The sequence below is a fragment of the Phyllobates terribilis genome, unplaced genomic scaffold (genome assembly GCF_046119375.1).
Source record: "Phyllobates terribilis strain yellow unplaced genomic scaffold, ASM4611937v1 Scaffold_3__8_contigs__length_932513732, whole genome shotgun sequence".
Lineage (NCBI taxonomy): Eukaryota > Metazoa > Chordata > Amphibia > Anura > Dendrobatidae > Phyllobates > Phyllobates terribilis.
In genome coordinates, this window is record NW_027362763.1 from 183,937,252 (window position 1) to 183,950,496 (window position 13,245).

Sequence of the window (13,245 nt, forward strand, 5' to 3'; positions counted from 1 at the left end):
ATCGACTGAACCCGCTGATATCAATGGGTTTGGTCAAAGGTCCAATGTGTATGGTGATGCCGGCCACCTGATGGCCAGGAAAGATGTTGATCGCACATGTCCAACTTTGGACTGCTGAACACATTGTTCTCCCTGAAATAAGGAAATAAGCCACCGGCCAACATGTTAGTTGGCAGCTTTCTCTGTCAACAGGAGTGCTGATCAAAGCGAATGCTCCTGTGCATGGGAGTGTCAGCTGAGATGCCTGTTGGTTGAAAGATCAGCCAAAGCATCGTTAGTCCGAGAGTCATCTAATGTATCTAATGTATTATATGTCGCAACAATACTTAGTCTCCACAATGCTCCAGACATTATGTAATCTATAGCTGATATAAGCCAAGAATAACTAACAGCAGAAATGGAGATAGTTACTCTGTGACTAGGATGAACTTCCATATGTAACTAAAAAGTAGGGCATAGAAACATAGGGAAGTACAGTACAGACCAAAAGTTTGGACACACCTTCTCATTTAAAGATTTTTCTGTATTTTCATGACTATGAAAATTGTACATTCACACTGATGGCATCAAAACTATGAATTAACACATGTGGAATTATATGCTTAACAAAAAAATGTGAAACAACTGAAAATATGTCTTATATTCTAAGTTCTTCAAAGTAGCCACCTTTTGCTTTGATGACTGCTTTGCATACTCTTGGCATTCTCTTGATGAGCTTCAAGAGGTAATCACCGGAAATGGTCTTCACTTCACAGGTGTGCCCTGTCAGGTTTAATAAGTGGGATTTCTTGCCTTATAATTGGGGTTGGGACCATCAGTTGTGTTGTGCAGAAGTCTGGTGGATACACAGCTGATAGTCCTACTGAATAGACTGTTAGAATTTGTATTATGGAAAGAAAAAAGCAGCTAAGTAAAGAAAAACGAGTGGCCATCATTACTTTAAGAAGTGAAGGTCAGTCAGTGCAAAAAATTGGGAAAACTTTGAAAGTGTCCCCAAGTGCAGTTGCAAAAACAATCAAGCGCTACAAAGAAACTGGCTCACATGAGGACCTCCCCAGGAGAGGAAGACGAAGAGTCACCTCTGCTTCTGAGGATAAGTTTATCCAAGTCACCAGCCTCAGAAATCGCAGGTTAACAGCAGCTCAGATTAGAGACTAGGTCAATGCCACACAGCGTTCTAGCAGCAGACACACCTCCAGGCTGTGTAAGGGCTATTTGACCAAGAACGAGAGTGATGGGGTGCTACGCCAGATGACCTGGCCTCCACAGTCACCAGACCTGAACCCAATCGAGATGGTTTGGGGTGAGCTGGACCGCAGAGTGAAGGCAAAAGGGCCAACAAGTGCTAAGCATCTCTGGGAACTCCTTCAAGATTGTTGGAAGACCATTTCTGGTGACTACCTCTTGAAGCTCATCAAGAGAATGCCAAGAGTGTGCAAAGCAATCATCAAAGCGAAAGGTGGCTACTTTGAAGAACCTAGACTATAAGACATATTTTCAGTTGTTTCACACTTTTTTGTTAACTATATAATTCCACATGTGTTAATTCATAGTTTTGATGCCTTCAGTGTGAATGTACAATTTTCATAGTTATGAAAATAGAGAAAAATCTTTAAATGAGAAGGTGTGTCCAAACTTTTGGTCTGTACTGTATATGGTGGAATTTCTACCAACTCATAAACTTTACCTGAAACTTCAGGTATTGTTGCCACTAGATATCTATAAATTTTCAATAGTATATTTCAATATATAGTGGCGAGTATCTGATTCCTTATTGTATTTGATTGAGATAAAAAGCTCCTTAACACCCTTTGTGCTGCATGTTCCTTCCCAGTAACCACTGTCAGTGAGAGTCAAAGGAATTGACATTTTTCCTTCAGCACAAACTGCAGCGACATCTGTAATCTTGAGTCTGAAGAAGACGTTGCTGTTCTTAGGTAGAACGCCTTCTAGAGGACAGTATAGCTCAAAGTGTCCCTCCCATTGATTGTATGCTAAAGGAAACACAGGCCACTTCACACTGGGGTTGGAACACGTAATTAGATAGTTACATAGATAGCTGTATGTAGAACTAGTACTTTCTCTTGGCTTAATAAAAACTCGTAGAACATATTTTCCGGACCTCGGGAGGTGGACTTTTATCTCTACATTCTCTTTAGTTTCTGTTTGGAAAACATGTCTACTCTCCATCTCCTTGGTCAGTGTTATTTCATCAGAGTCTAAAGTGCAGTAAGTTTTTATATCCTTTTTCAAAGCAAAACTGATCGTACAGGTGCCATCTTCTGCACTGATGATCGGATCGGAGTGTGAAGGTTGTAGGAGCCCAGCTTTTTCTGTCTCAGAGGAAGGACCAACAGGATTATGAAGGAAAGATGGAAAAGGCGACCATTTTACCTTGGGATTTGAGCAGACAATTAGGTAGTTGCCGATGATCCCAGTGACATCATCGAATAACAGCAGAGCATATGATCCTGCTTGTGGGAGACGGACAATAAACTCTACCTTGTCCTTCTTCACACTTACTATAACATGATTAGGCATAGTCTGTATATCATCAGATCTCAGGCTCACAGTAATTTTTAACATCTTTTCTGTTCTAAAGCTGATTGTACATAACCCGTCATCTGCATGAATTATTGGATCAGGATGAGAGGGATTAAATAATCCAGCTTTTTGTGATATCCAGTTTGGAACAACAGGATTATTAAGACATTTGGGTATGATCATACTGGTATCAACAAAACTGCAGTCTACTCTGTATTCCATAATTTGCTGTAAATCCCCATGAGCGTTTTCCTTTCGAGCAAATATAGAAAGAATGTGTTGGCCAGTTTTTTGTGGATAAACATCAAGATTCATTCCATTGTCCGTCAACTTCAATATACCAGGAGTTTCTGTTTTATTGAGTTTAAAGCTGAATTTCATTTTACAACCGCTTTCAATGGCAATTGATGCTTTTCCTTTCACTGAAATAAAAAAAAAATTACATTTTATAAAACATTCATAAATGGAAAATTAATCGAGATACACCAGTGCACGTTACATTGAAAAATCGAAACTGAAAATCCATACATTATTTTAAACTATTGTTTATTTCTGTTTTTCCATGGGCCATTTATTATAATGTTTAATTGGCAAACTCTTTGGCCCTGATTTATCAAAGCCTTTACGCCCATAAAATGCTTTTAAGAGTCGCAAATACTTTTGTTAATAAGCCTGCAGCTTTTGGTGATTGCACACCAGTTTCTGTCAGCTTTACCAAAATGATCGGAGCTGAAGTGGGACAAAGGTGGGATGGTGTGTGGCGAAACCTACTCGCCTAACTCATAATGAGCTTTGGCGTTTCTTATGCCACAAATCTTACTCAAGTGCCTGACTTGAGTAAAATTAGAGCAACGTGCACACCACTCTTAAGACTCACCTGATTCATTAAGAGAGGTGCATGCCTCTTAATGAATCAGACGTCTCTGACTCCAACATGCCCCCTCATCAAGACTGACATACACAACTTAATGAATCAGGGCCTTTGTTTTTTGTTTCAATCATTCTTTCTGCCAATCTATTGCCTCATCTGTTTTTTACTGTGTCCTAAAATATGTTAGTACCATGTAAGTAATTTGTAATAAGTACCCAAAGATCTAGAAATCCCAGTGCTCTTATAAAAGTAACCAAACTAAAAACTTTAATCTCTTCATTTCGTGTTACCTGTTTCAATAACACAAATTTGTGGATGGTAGGAAACCATGTTGAAAATGTAATAGTTATTGCGAAGATATACGTTCTTTTCAAATTGCTTGTGGGATAGACATGTTTCTAATAGCTGACATTCAGGATCATCAGGGAGATGATCCATGATGAAAATAGCTGGGTGGGTGAGGAAATAAATTTCATTGTACCTAGAAGAGACAAGTGGAAGACAGAGTCAGGCAAATTGCATAAGTCTTATCAGATCATCTACAGCTAGTATTGTAACTTTGGTAATCTCCTCTATTTTTCCACACCTAAAGTCATATTCTCAATTTAAACTTATAGACCCAAACTCATATAAAATACCTTCGATAGTTTTACAATCTAATCTTCAAAAATAGAGGCTTTGTTCAAACCTGCTATGATTATGCCATTGTATGGCTGATCCAAACAGATCTTAATGATCTTTATTGACTTACTAGATGGTGGCCCGATTCTAATGCATCGGGTATTCTAGAATATGCATGCGGCCGACAGGGTGCAATCAGCAGAGCGGTGTTTAAATTTGGTGCCAAAATCGCTGATTGGTCGAGGCCGGCAAACGTGAACAATCACCAAAGCGGTGTTAAAATTTGGCGGCTATATCGCAGATTGGTCACGGCCGGCGGTCGTGACTAATCAGCAGAGCGGGGTTTAAATTTGGCGCCAATAATGCTGATTGGTCGTGGGCAGCGAACGCGACCAATCAGCAGAGCGGGGTTTAAATTTGGCGCCAATAATGCTGATTGGTTGCGGCCGGTGGTCGCGACCAATCAGCAGAGCGTTATTTAAATTTGGCGCCAATAATGGTGATTGGTCACGGCCGCGACCAATCAGCAGAGCGGTGTTTAAATTTGGCGCCAATAATGCTGATTATTTGCGACCGGTAACCGCGACCAATCAGCATAGCGGTGTTTAAATTTGGCGCCAATATCGCTGCTTGGTCGCGGCCGGCCACCACCACCAATCAGCGAAGCGGTGTTTAAATTTGGCGCCAATATCGCTGATTGGTCACGGCCGGTGGTTGGGACTAATCAGCTGAGCGGGGTTTAAATTTGGCGCCAATACTGCTGATTGGTCGCGGCTGGCGACCGCAACCAATCAGCAGAGCGGGGTTTAAATTTTGGGACAAAATCGCTGATTGGTCGCGCACGGCGGTCGCGACCAATCAGCAGAGCGTTATTTAAATTTGGCGCCAATCTCTCTGATTGTTTGTGGCTGGCGTCCACGACCAATCAGCAGAGCGTTGTTTAAATTTGGCGCCAATCTCGCTGATTGGTCGCGTCTGGCAGCCGCGACCAATCAGCAGAGCGTTGTTTAAATTTGGCGCCAATCTCGCTGATTGGTCGCGTCTGGCAGCCGCGACCAATCAGCAGAGCGTTCTTTAAATTTGGCACCAATCTCGCTGATTGGTTGCGGATGGCGTCCGTGACCAATCAGCAGAGCGTTGTTTAAATTTGGCGCCAATCTCGCTGATTGGTCACGGCTGGCAGCCACGACCAATCAGCAGAGTGTTGTTTAAATTTGGCGCCAATCTCTCTGATTGTTTGCGGCTGGCGTCCACGACCAATCAGCAGAGCGTTGTTTAAATTTGGCGCCAATCTCGCTGATTGGTCGCGTCTGGCAGCCGCGACCAATCAGCAGAGCGTTGTTTAAATTTGGCGCCAATCTCGCTGATTGGTCGTGTCTGGCAGCCGCTACCAATCAGCAGAGCGTTCTTTAAATTTGGCGCCCATCTCGCTGATTGGTTGCGGATGTCGTCCGCGACCAATCAGCAGAGCGTTCTTTAAATTTGGCGCCAATCTCGCTGATTGGCCGCGTCTGGCAGCCGCGACCAATCAGCAGAGCGTTCTTTAAATTTGGCACCCATCTCGCTGATTGGTCACGGCTGGCAGCCACGACCAAACAGCAGAGTGTTGTTTAAATTTGGCGCCAATCTCTCTGATTGGTCGCGGCTGGAGTCCGCGACCAATCAGCAGAGCGTTGTTTTAAATTTGGCGCCAAAATCGGTGATTGGTCGCGGCCGCTATTTAAATGTGGCGGCCAAATCGGTGATTGGTCACGGGCAAAGGCCGCGACCGATCAGCACAGCGTTGTTTAAATTTTGCGCCAAGATCACTGATTGGTCGGGTGCGGAGACTGCGACCAATCAGCGAATCGTATTGGTGAGGACCGGGGAGCGGAATCGTATTGGTGAGGACCGGGGAGCGGCGCTGCCTGTGCGGCTACTTCCACTGCAATAAGCCGGGACATGAGCGACTGCTCGCAGCAGAAGTATCCCGACCCGCAGCGCCGCTCCCCGATCCTCCCTTGACACGCTAGCCGCTGATCTCCCGACAGTAGCCACATGGTGTCACTAAGGTCCGGACATTTGTGCTGAAAATCGGTGATTGGACGCAGGCGCTGCCCGCGACCAATCACCGATTTGGGCGCCAAATTTAAATATCGGCCGCGACCAATCACCGATAATGGCGGCACATTTAAACACCGCTGTGCTGATTGGTCGCGGACGCTATTTAAATGTGGCGCCCAAATCGGTGATTGGTCGCGGGCAGCGTCCGCGACCAATCAGCACAACGGTGTTTAAATGTGGCGCCGAGATCGGTGATTGGTCGCGGGATTTGGGCGCCACATTGAAATAGCGGCCGCGACCAATCACCGATCTTGCAGAGACATTTAAACACCGCTGTGCTGATTGGTCGCCGACGCTGCCCGCGACCAATCACCGATTTGGGCGCCACATTTAAATAGCGTCCGCGACCAATCAGCACAGCGGTGTTTAAATGTTGCGCCAAGATCGGTGATTGGTCGCGGCGAGAGATCGCGACCAATCAGCGAATCATATTGTTGAGGACTGGGGAGCGCCGCTGCCTGTGCGGCTACTTCAGCTGCGAGAACCCGGGACATGAGCGGGCGCTCGCAGCAGAAGTATCCCGACCCGCAGCGCCGCTCCCCGGTCCTCCCTTCACACCCTAGCCGCATAGAGGTCAGCGGCGCCAGCAGTCGGGAGATGAGCGCCTCGCGCCGGTCATCTCCCGGCTGCATCGCCGCTGAGCTCCGTCCCGCAGATGCGCCGCTAAAGGCCGCCATCTTTTTTCAGAAATCCCGCGGCGCTGATTGGCCGCTGCCGGACCAATGAGCGACGCGGGATTTCCAGGACAGACAGACAGACACACAGACAGACAGAAAGACAGACAGATAGACAGACGGGATAAGACGATTATATATATAGATGATGGGGCTCGTCAAACTCTTCATCATTTTGACACCACTGATAGAACTGAAATTCTGTCATCAAATATGACAGAGTCAAGGAGCAGGCTTACTAAAGGTAAGATAAGTCCAAAATTGCTAGCAAATCGCTTGTGATTAGTGATGAGCGAGTATGTTCGGTTAACCCTTTCGGCGAGTATACTCAGGCGAGTACCAAGTACCTTCAGCGTACTCGGTGATATGTTTGAATCACTCCCGTGTGCATGATTTGCGACTGTTTGACAGCTTTAATACATGTGAGGAATGCGAAAGAAACAAGCATTCCTCACATGTATTAAAGCTGTCAAACAGTCGCAAATCATGACCACGGGAGAGATTCAAACATATCACCGAGTACGCTGAAGGTACTCAGTACTCGCCCGAGCATACTCGCCGAAAGGGTAAACCGAACATACTCGCTCATCACTACTTGTGATTAGTGTTGAGCATTCCGATACTGAAATATCGGGTATCGGCCGATATTCACTGTATCGGAATTCCGATACTTAATTCCGATACTTTTATAATATCGAATACCGGAATCGGAAGTTCCCATAATGCCTGCGCTCTGCAGTGTCTCTGAAGGATGACAAGCTGGATGGCAGCGCTCAGCTGCGATCCAGCTTGTCATCAGAATGCCATCCCAGCGTGGGAGAATTCTCCTGATTGTTTAAAAGCCGGCGCGCGGTAAAAAGCCGCCGGCTTTTAAACAATCACACAGCCCCATACTGCTTCCCCGCAGCCTCCCACCCCGATCCTCCGCTCCCCTCGCCACCTCCCATCCCGATCGTAAATTAGGACCGGGCGGGGAGCACAGCACCAAGGAGCGAAGGACCCGGGCGGGGAAGCCGGCAGTGAAAAGACTTCACCGCCGGCTTTCCCGTTCTGTGCTGCGCTTTCCCGCCGGTTATTTCAAATGAACAGCTGAGGTATCAGGTGATGCCGATCAGCTGTTCATTTGAAGTAGCCGCGGTGCCCTCAGAGGGTTCATGTGAGTTCATGCTTGACTGCATGAACTCACATCAACTTTCCCACGGCCGCACAGGTCAGCCTCACCTCCCGGACCCGTCATGATTAGTGTGTGTGCGGGGTGTGTGTGTGCGGGGTGTGTGTGTGCGGGTGTGTGTGTGTGCGGGGTGTGTGTGCGGGGTGTGTGTGCGGGGTGTGTGTGCGGGGTGTCTGTGCGATGTGTGCGGGTGTGTGTGCGGGGTGTGTGTGCGGGGTGTCTGTGCGATGTGTGCGGGGTGTGTGTGCGGGGTGTCTGTGCGATGTGTGCGGGTGTGTGTGCGGGCAGACATAGGCCGATGTGACACTACTACTCCCATCGGCCTATGTCTGTCCCCCGTCCACTCCTGCCAGCAGGATCAGCTCGATGGGAGCAGTAGTTCCCATCAGCCTGATCCTGCTATTTAAATTGCCCTACTGTGTCCCCAATAAATGTTAGATACATGTCATTGGTGGCCAGTGGTTACCTAAAAGAAATTAGTTCATACATTACCTGTCCCCGCCGATCGCCACCTAAAATAAAGTAAAAAATAAAAAACTACACCTATACTCACCAAGACACCTAATTCCCCGAAGCCATCGATCTCCTGTAATAAAATATAAAATAATAAACCACAACCTTATCCTTACCCCTCCGTAGCAGTCCACGAGTGTCCCACGAAGATCTCCAGTTCAGAGCAGCCACATAGAATGTGACCGCTCTGAACCGCTGCCGCCGCTAGAATGACGGGGCCGTAAGGGTTCACCGGAGTTCAGGCAGCGCTGCTCCGGTTAGCTCCTTTACGGCACTGCTGTATCGTGAGAAATTCCCACGGTACAGCACTGCCGTAAAGGAGGTCTCCGGAGCTGCGCTGCCTGAATGCACTCCGGTGACCTCAGTCAGTGGCTCCCGCTGCCGGGAGCGGACGTGTTCCCGGCAGCGTGAGCTTACAGCAGCCATGCACAGCTGTCACCATCTCCAGATGTGACAGCTGTGCATGGGAGATCAGCGCAGGAACGTGGACAGGTAACTATTTTTTTTTTAGTAAACTAAGAATTAAATAAAATGGTGTTTTATTTCAAATAAATTATTTTTTTCTGGGTGTAGTGTGTTTTTTCTTTTTAACACTTTGTAGGTTAATAATGGGGGTGTCATATAGACGGCCATCATTACTAACCTGGGCTTCATGGCAGCTGGCGCTGACATGAACCCCACCACTATTACCCCCTGCCACCGCACCAGGGCAGCGTGGAAGAGCGAGGCTAAGTGCCAGAATTGGCGCATCCTATGGATGCGCCATTTCTGGGGCGGCTGACGGCTGGTGTTTCTAGCCTGGGAGGGGGCCAATATTCATGGCACCCTTCCTGAGCTATTAATATCAGCCCCCAGCTGTCTGCCTAGCCTTTGCTAGCTATTAAAATAGAGGGGACCCCACGTCATTTTTTTTTGGGGGGTCCCCCATTTTAATAGCTAGTAAAGGCTAGGTATTCAGCTGGGGGCTGATATTAGTAGCCTGGGAAGCTCCGTGGGTTTTACCCCCTTCCCAGGCTTCAAACATCTGCCCCAGCCGTCTGCTTAACCTCCGCTAGAGACTAAAATTATGGGGGATCCCACGCCATTTTTTTTTTAAATAAATCCTTTATTTTAACACTAAATGACATTTGAGGACTTAATAAAGATGCAGTCCCTAAATTATTATTTATTTTTTAATAAATTTTTCCCAAAACTTTTGACGTGGGCTTCGCCATATTTTTGTATGCCAGCCAGGTACAGCATCCAGCTTCTATGAACGCGCCATTTTCCGGGGCGGCCGCGGACTGCAATTTTCAGCGGGGGGGGGAGGGCAAAAAGCTTGGGCCTCCCTGCGCTGCAGATTCCATCCCCCAGCTGCCTAGTTGTACCTGGCTGGACACAAAAATAAGGAGAAGCTCCACGTTTTTTTTTTTTTAATTATTTCATGAAATTCATGGAATAATTAAGAAAAAAAGGGCTTCCCTATATTGTTGTGTCCGGCTAGGTACAAATAGGCAGCTGGTGGTTGGGGGCAGCCCATTCCTGCCTGCTGTACCTGGCTGGACACAAATATAGTGTGAAGCCCCACGTCAATTTTTTTTTAATTATTTCAGGAAATTCATGAAATAATTAAAAAAAAATTATGTGGGGCTTCGCCCTATAATTGTGTCCAGCCAGGTACAGCAGGCAGGAACGGGCTGCCCCCAACCACCAGCTGCCTATTTGTACCTAGCCGGACACAACAATATAGGGAAGCCCTTTTTTTCTTAATTATTCCATGAATTTCATCAAATAATTAAAAAAAAAAATGTGTGGCGCTTCGCCCTATTTTTGTGTCCAGCCAGGTACAACTAGGCAGCTGGGGGCTGGAATCTGCAGCGCAGGGAGACCCAAGCTTTCTGGGTCCCACCCGCTGCAAATTGCAGTCCGCAGCCGCCCCGGAAAATGGCGCGTTCATAGAAGCGCCATCTTCTGGCGCTGTACCCAACTCATCCAGGGCCCTGGTGCGGTGGCTCACTGGGTAATAAAGGGGTTAAGGCCAGCTTGGCATTATCAGCTGGCCCTAAGCCCGAAATTCATGGGGTCACGCCAATATTAGACATGACCGCCATGAATTTCTAGTAAAGTATTTAAAAAAAACACAAACACCCAGAAAAAAGTCCTTTAATTGAAATAAAGACACAATTCTTTATTGTTCTAAATTAAACCATACTTACCGCCACACCCATTCCAGCTGAAGCCAACGATCTCCTGCAATAAAAGTAAAATAATAAAGCAACCTCATCCTTACCTTTCCATGGTTCCCAGGACAGCTTCAGCTCTGCTACATCGAGATGACAGGCTGGACCGCAGCAGAACGCTGCCATCCAGCCTGTCATCCCGCGGACACTGAGAAGCGCAGGCATGCTTGCGCTCCTCAGTGTCTTTCTGTGACGTCATCCAGATGAGCCGAGGTCATGTCCAATGAACTCAGCTCACCTCATGCACGTCACTGACAGCGTGGGAAAATTCTCCTGCACTCAGCGCTTCAGCGTGAGAATTCTCCCACGCTGTCAGTGACGTGCATGAGGTGCGCCGAGTTCATGGGACATGACCTCACCTCATGCACGTCACTGACAGCGTGGGAAAATTCTCACGCTGAAGCGCTGAGTGCAGGAGAATTCTCCCACGCTGTCAGTGACGTACATGAGGTGAGCCGAGTTCATTGTCGGCTCATCTGGATGCCGTCACAGCCAGACACTGAGGAGTGGAAGTATGCCTGCGCTTCTCAGTGTCTGCGGGATGACAGGCTGGATGGCAGCGTTCTGCTGCGGTCCAGCCTGTCATCTCGATGTAGCAGAGCTGGAGCCGTCGTGGGAGCCATGGAAAGGTAAGGATGAGGTTGCTTTATTATTTTTCTTTTATTGCAGGAGATCGTTGGCTTCAGCTGGAATGGGCGTGATGGTAAGTATGGTTTAATTTAGAACAATAAAGAATTGTGTGTTTATTTCAATTAAAGGACTTTTTTCTGGGTGTTTGTGTTTTTTTTAAATACTTTACTAGAAATTCATGGTGGTCATGTCTAATATTGGCGTGACCCCATGAATTTCGGGCTTAGGGCCAGCTGATAATGCCAAGCTGGCCTTAACCCCTTTATTACCCAGTGAGCCACCGCATCAGGGCCCTGGATGAGTTGGGTACAGCGCCAGAAGATGGCGCTTCTATGAACGCGCCATTTTCCGGGGCGGCTGCGGACTGCAATTTGCAGCGGGTGGGGCCCAGAAAGCTTGGGCCTCCCTGCGCTGCAGATTCCAGCCCCCAGCTGCCTAGTTGTACCTGGCTGGACACAAAAATAGGGCGAAGCTCCACGTTTTTTTTTTTTTAAATTCATGAAATTCATGGAATAATTCAGAAAAAAAGGGCTTCCCTATATTGTTGTGTCCGGCTAGGTACAAATAGGCTGCTGGTGGTTGGGGGCAGCCCGTTCCTGCCTGCTGTACCTGACTGGACACAAATATAGGGCGAAGCCCCACATCAATTTTTTTAAATTATTTCATGAATTTCCTGAAATGATTTAAAAAAAATTGACGTGGGGCTTCGCACTATATTTGTGTCCAGCCAGGTACAGCAGGCAGGAACGGGCTGCCCCCAACCACCAGCTGCCTATTTGTACCTGGTTGGACACAACAATATAGGGAAGCCCTTTTTTTCTTAATTATTTCATGAATTTCATGAAATAATTAAAAAAAAAAAATACGTGAAGCTTCTCCCTATTTTTGTGTCCAGCCAGGTACAACTAGGCAGCTGGGGGATGGAATCTGCAGCGCAGGGAGGCCCAAGCTTTCTGCCCCCCCCCCTCCCCCCGCTGAAAATTGCAGTGCGCAGCCACCCCGGAAAATGGCGCGTTCATAGAAGCTGGATGCTGTACCTGGCTGGCATACAAAAATATGGCGAAGCCCACGTCAAAAGTTTTGGGAAAAATTAATTAAAAAATAAATAATAATTTAGGGACTGCATCTTTATTAACTCCTCAAATGTCATTTAGTGTTAAAATAAAGGACTTATTTTAAAAAAAATTGACGTGGGGCTTCGCCCTATATTTGTGTCCAGCCAGGTACAGCAGGCAGGAACAGGCTGCCCCCAACCACCAGCTGCCTATTTGTACCTGGCCGGACACAACAATATAGGGAAGCCCTTTTTTAAAAAAATTATTTCATGAAATAATTAAAAAAAAATTGACGTGGGGCTTCGCACTATATTTGTGTCCAGCCAGGTACAGCAGGCAGGAATGGGCTGCCCCCAACCACCAGCTGCCTATTTGTACCTGGTTGGACACAACAATATAGGGAAGCCCTTTTTTTCTTAATTATTCCATGAATTTCATGAAATAATTTAAAAAAAAAAATGCGTGGGGCTTCGCCCTATTTTTGTGCCCAGCCAGATACAACTAGGCAGCTGGGGGCTGGAATCCGCAGCGCAGGGAGACCCAAGCTTTCTGGGCCACCCCCGCTGCAAATTGCAGTCCGCAGCCGCCCCAGAAAATGGCGCGTTCATAGAAGCGCCATCTTCTGGCGCTGTACCCAACTCATCCAGGGCCCTGGTGCGGTGGCTCACTGGGTAATAAAGGGGTTAAGGCCAGCTTGGCATTATCAGCTGGCCCTAAGCCCAAAATTCATGGGGTCACGCCAATATTAGACATGACCACCATGAATTTCTAGTAAAGTATTTAAAAAAACACAACACCCAGAAAAAAGTCCTTTAATTGAAATAAACACACAATTCTTTATTGT

General features: G+C 46.9%; 1 protein-coding gene across 2 annotated transcripts in view; it reads right to left on the bottom strand.

Moving 5' to 3' along the window:
- Nucleotides 1–1,600: 1,600 nt before the first annotated feature.
- Nucleotides 1,601–13,245, bottom strand: part of LOC141258978 (kyphoscoliosis peptidase-like) — a 64,815-nt gene continuing 53,170 nt past the window's right edge. For both annotated transcript variants that reach the window (XM_073674314.1, XM_073674313.1), the window contains 2 exons: nt 3,706–3,896; nt 1,601–2,966 (listed from right to left, as the gene is read on the bottom strand). In XM_073674314.1, the coding sequence (XP_073530415.1) occupies nt 1,720–2,966; nt 3,706–3,896 (1,438 nt within the window). In that variant the 3' untranslated portion in view covers nt 1,601–1,719. The remainder of the gene's footprint in view (nt 2,967–3,705; nt 3,897–13,245) is intronic.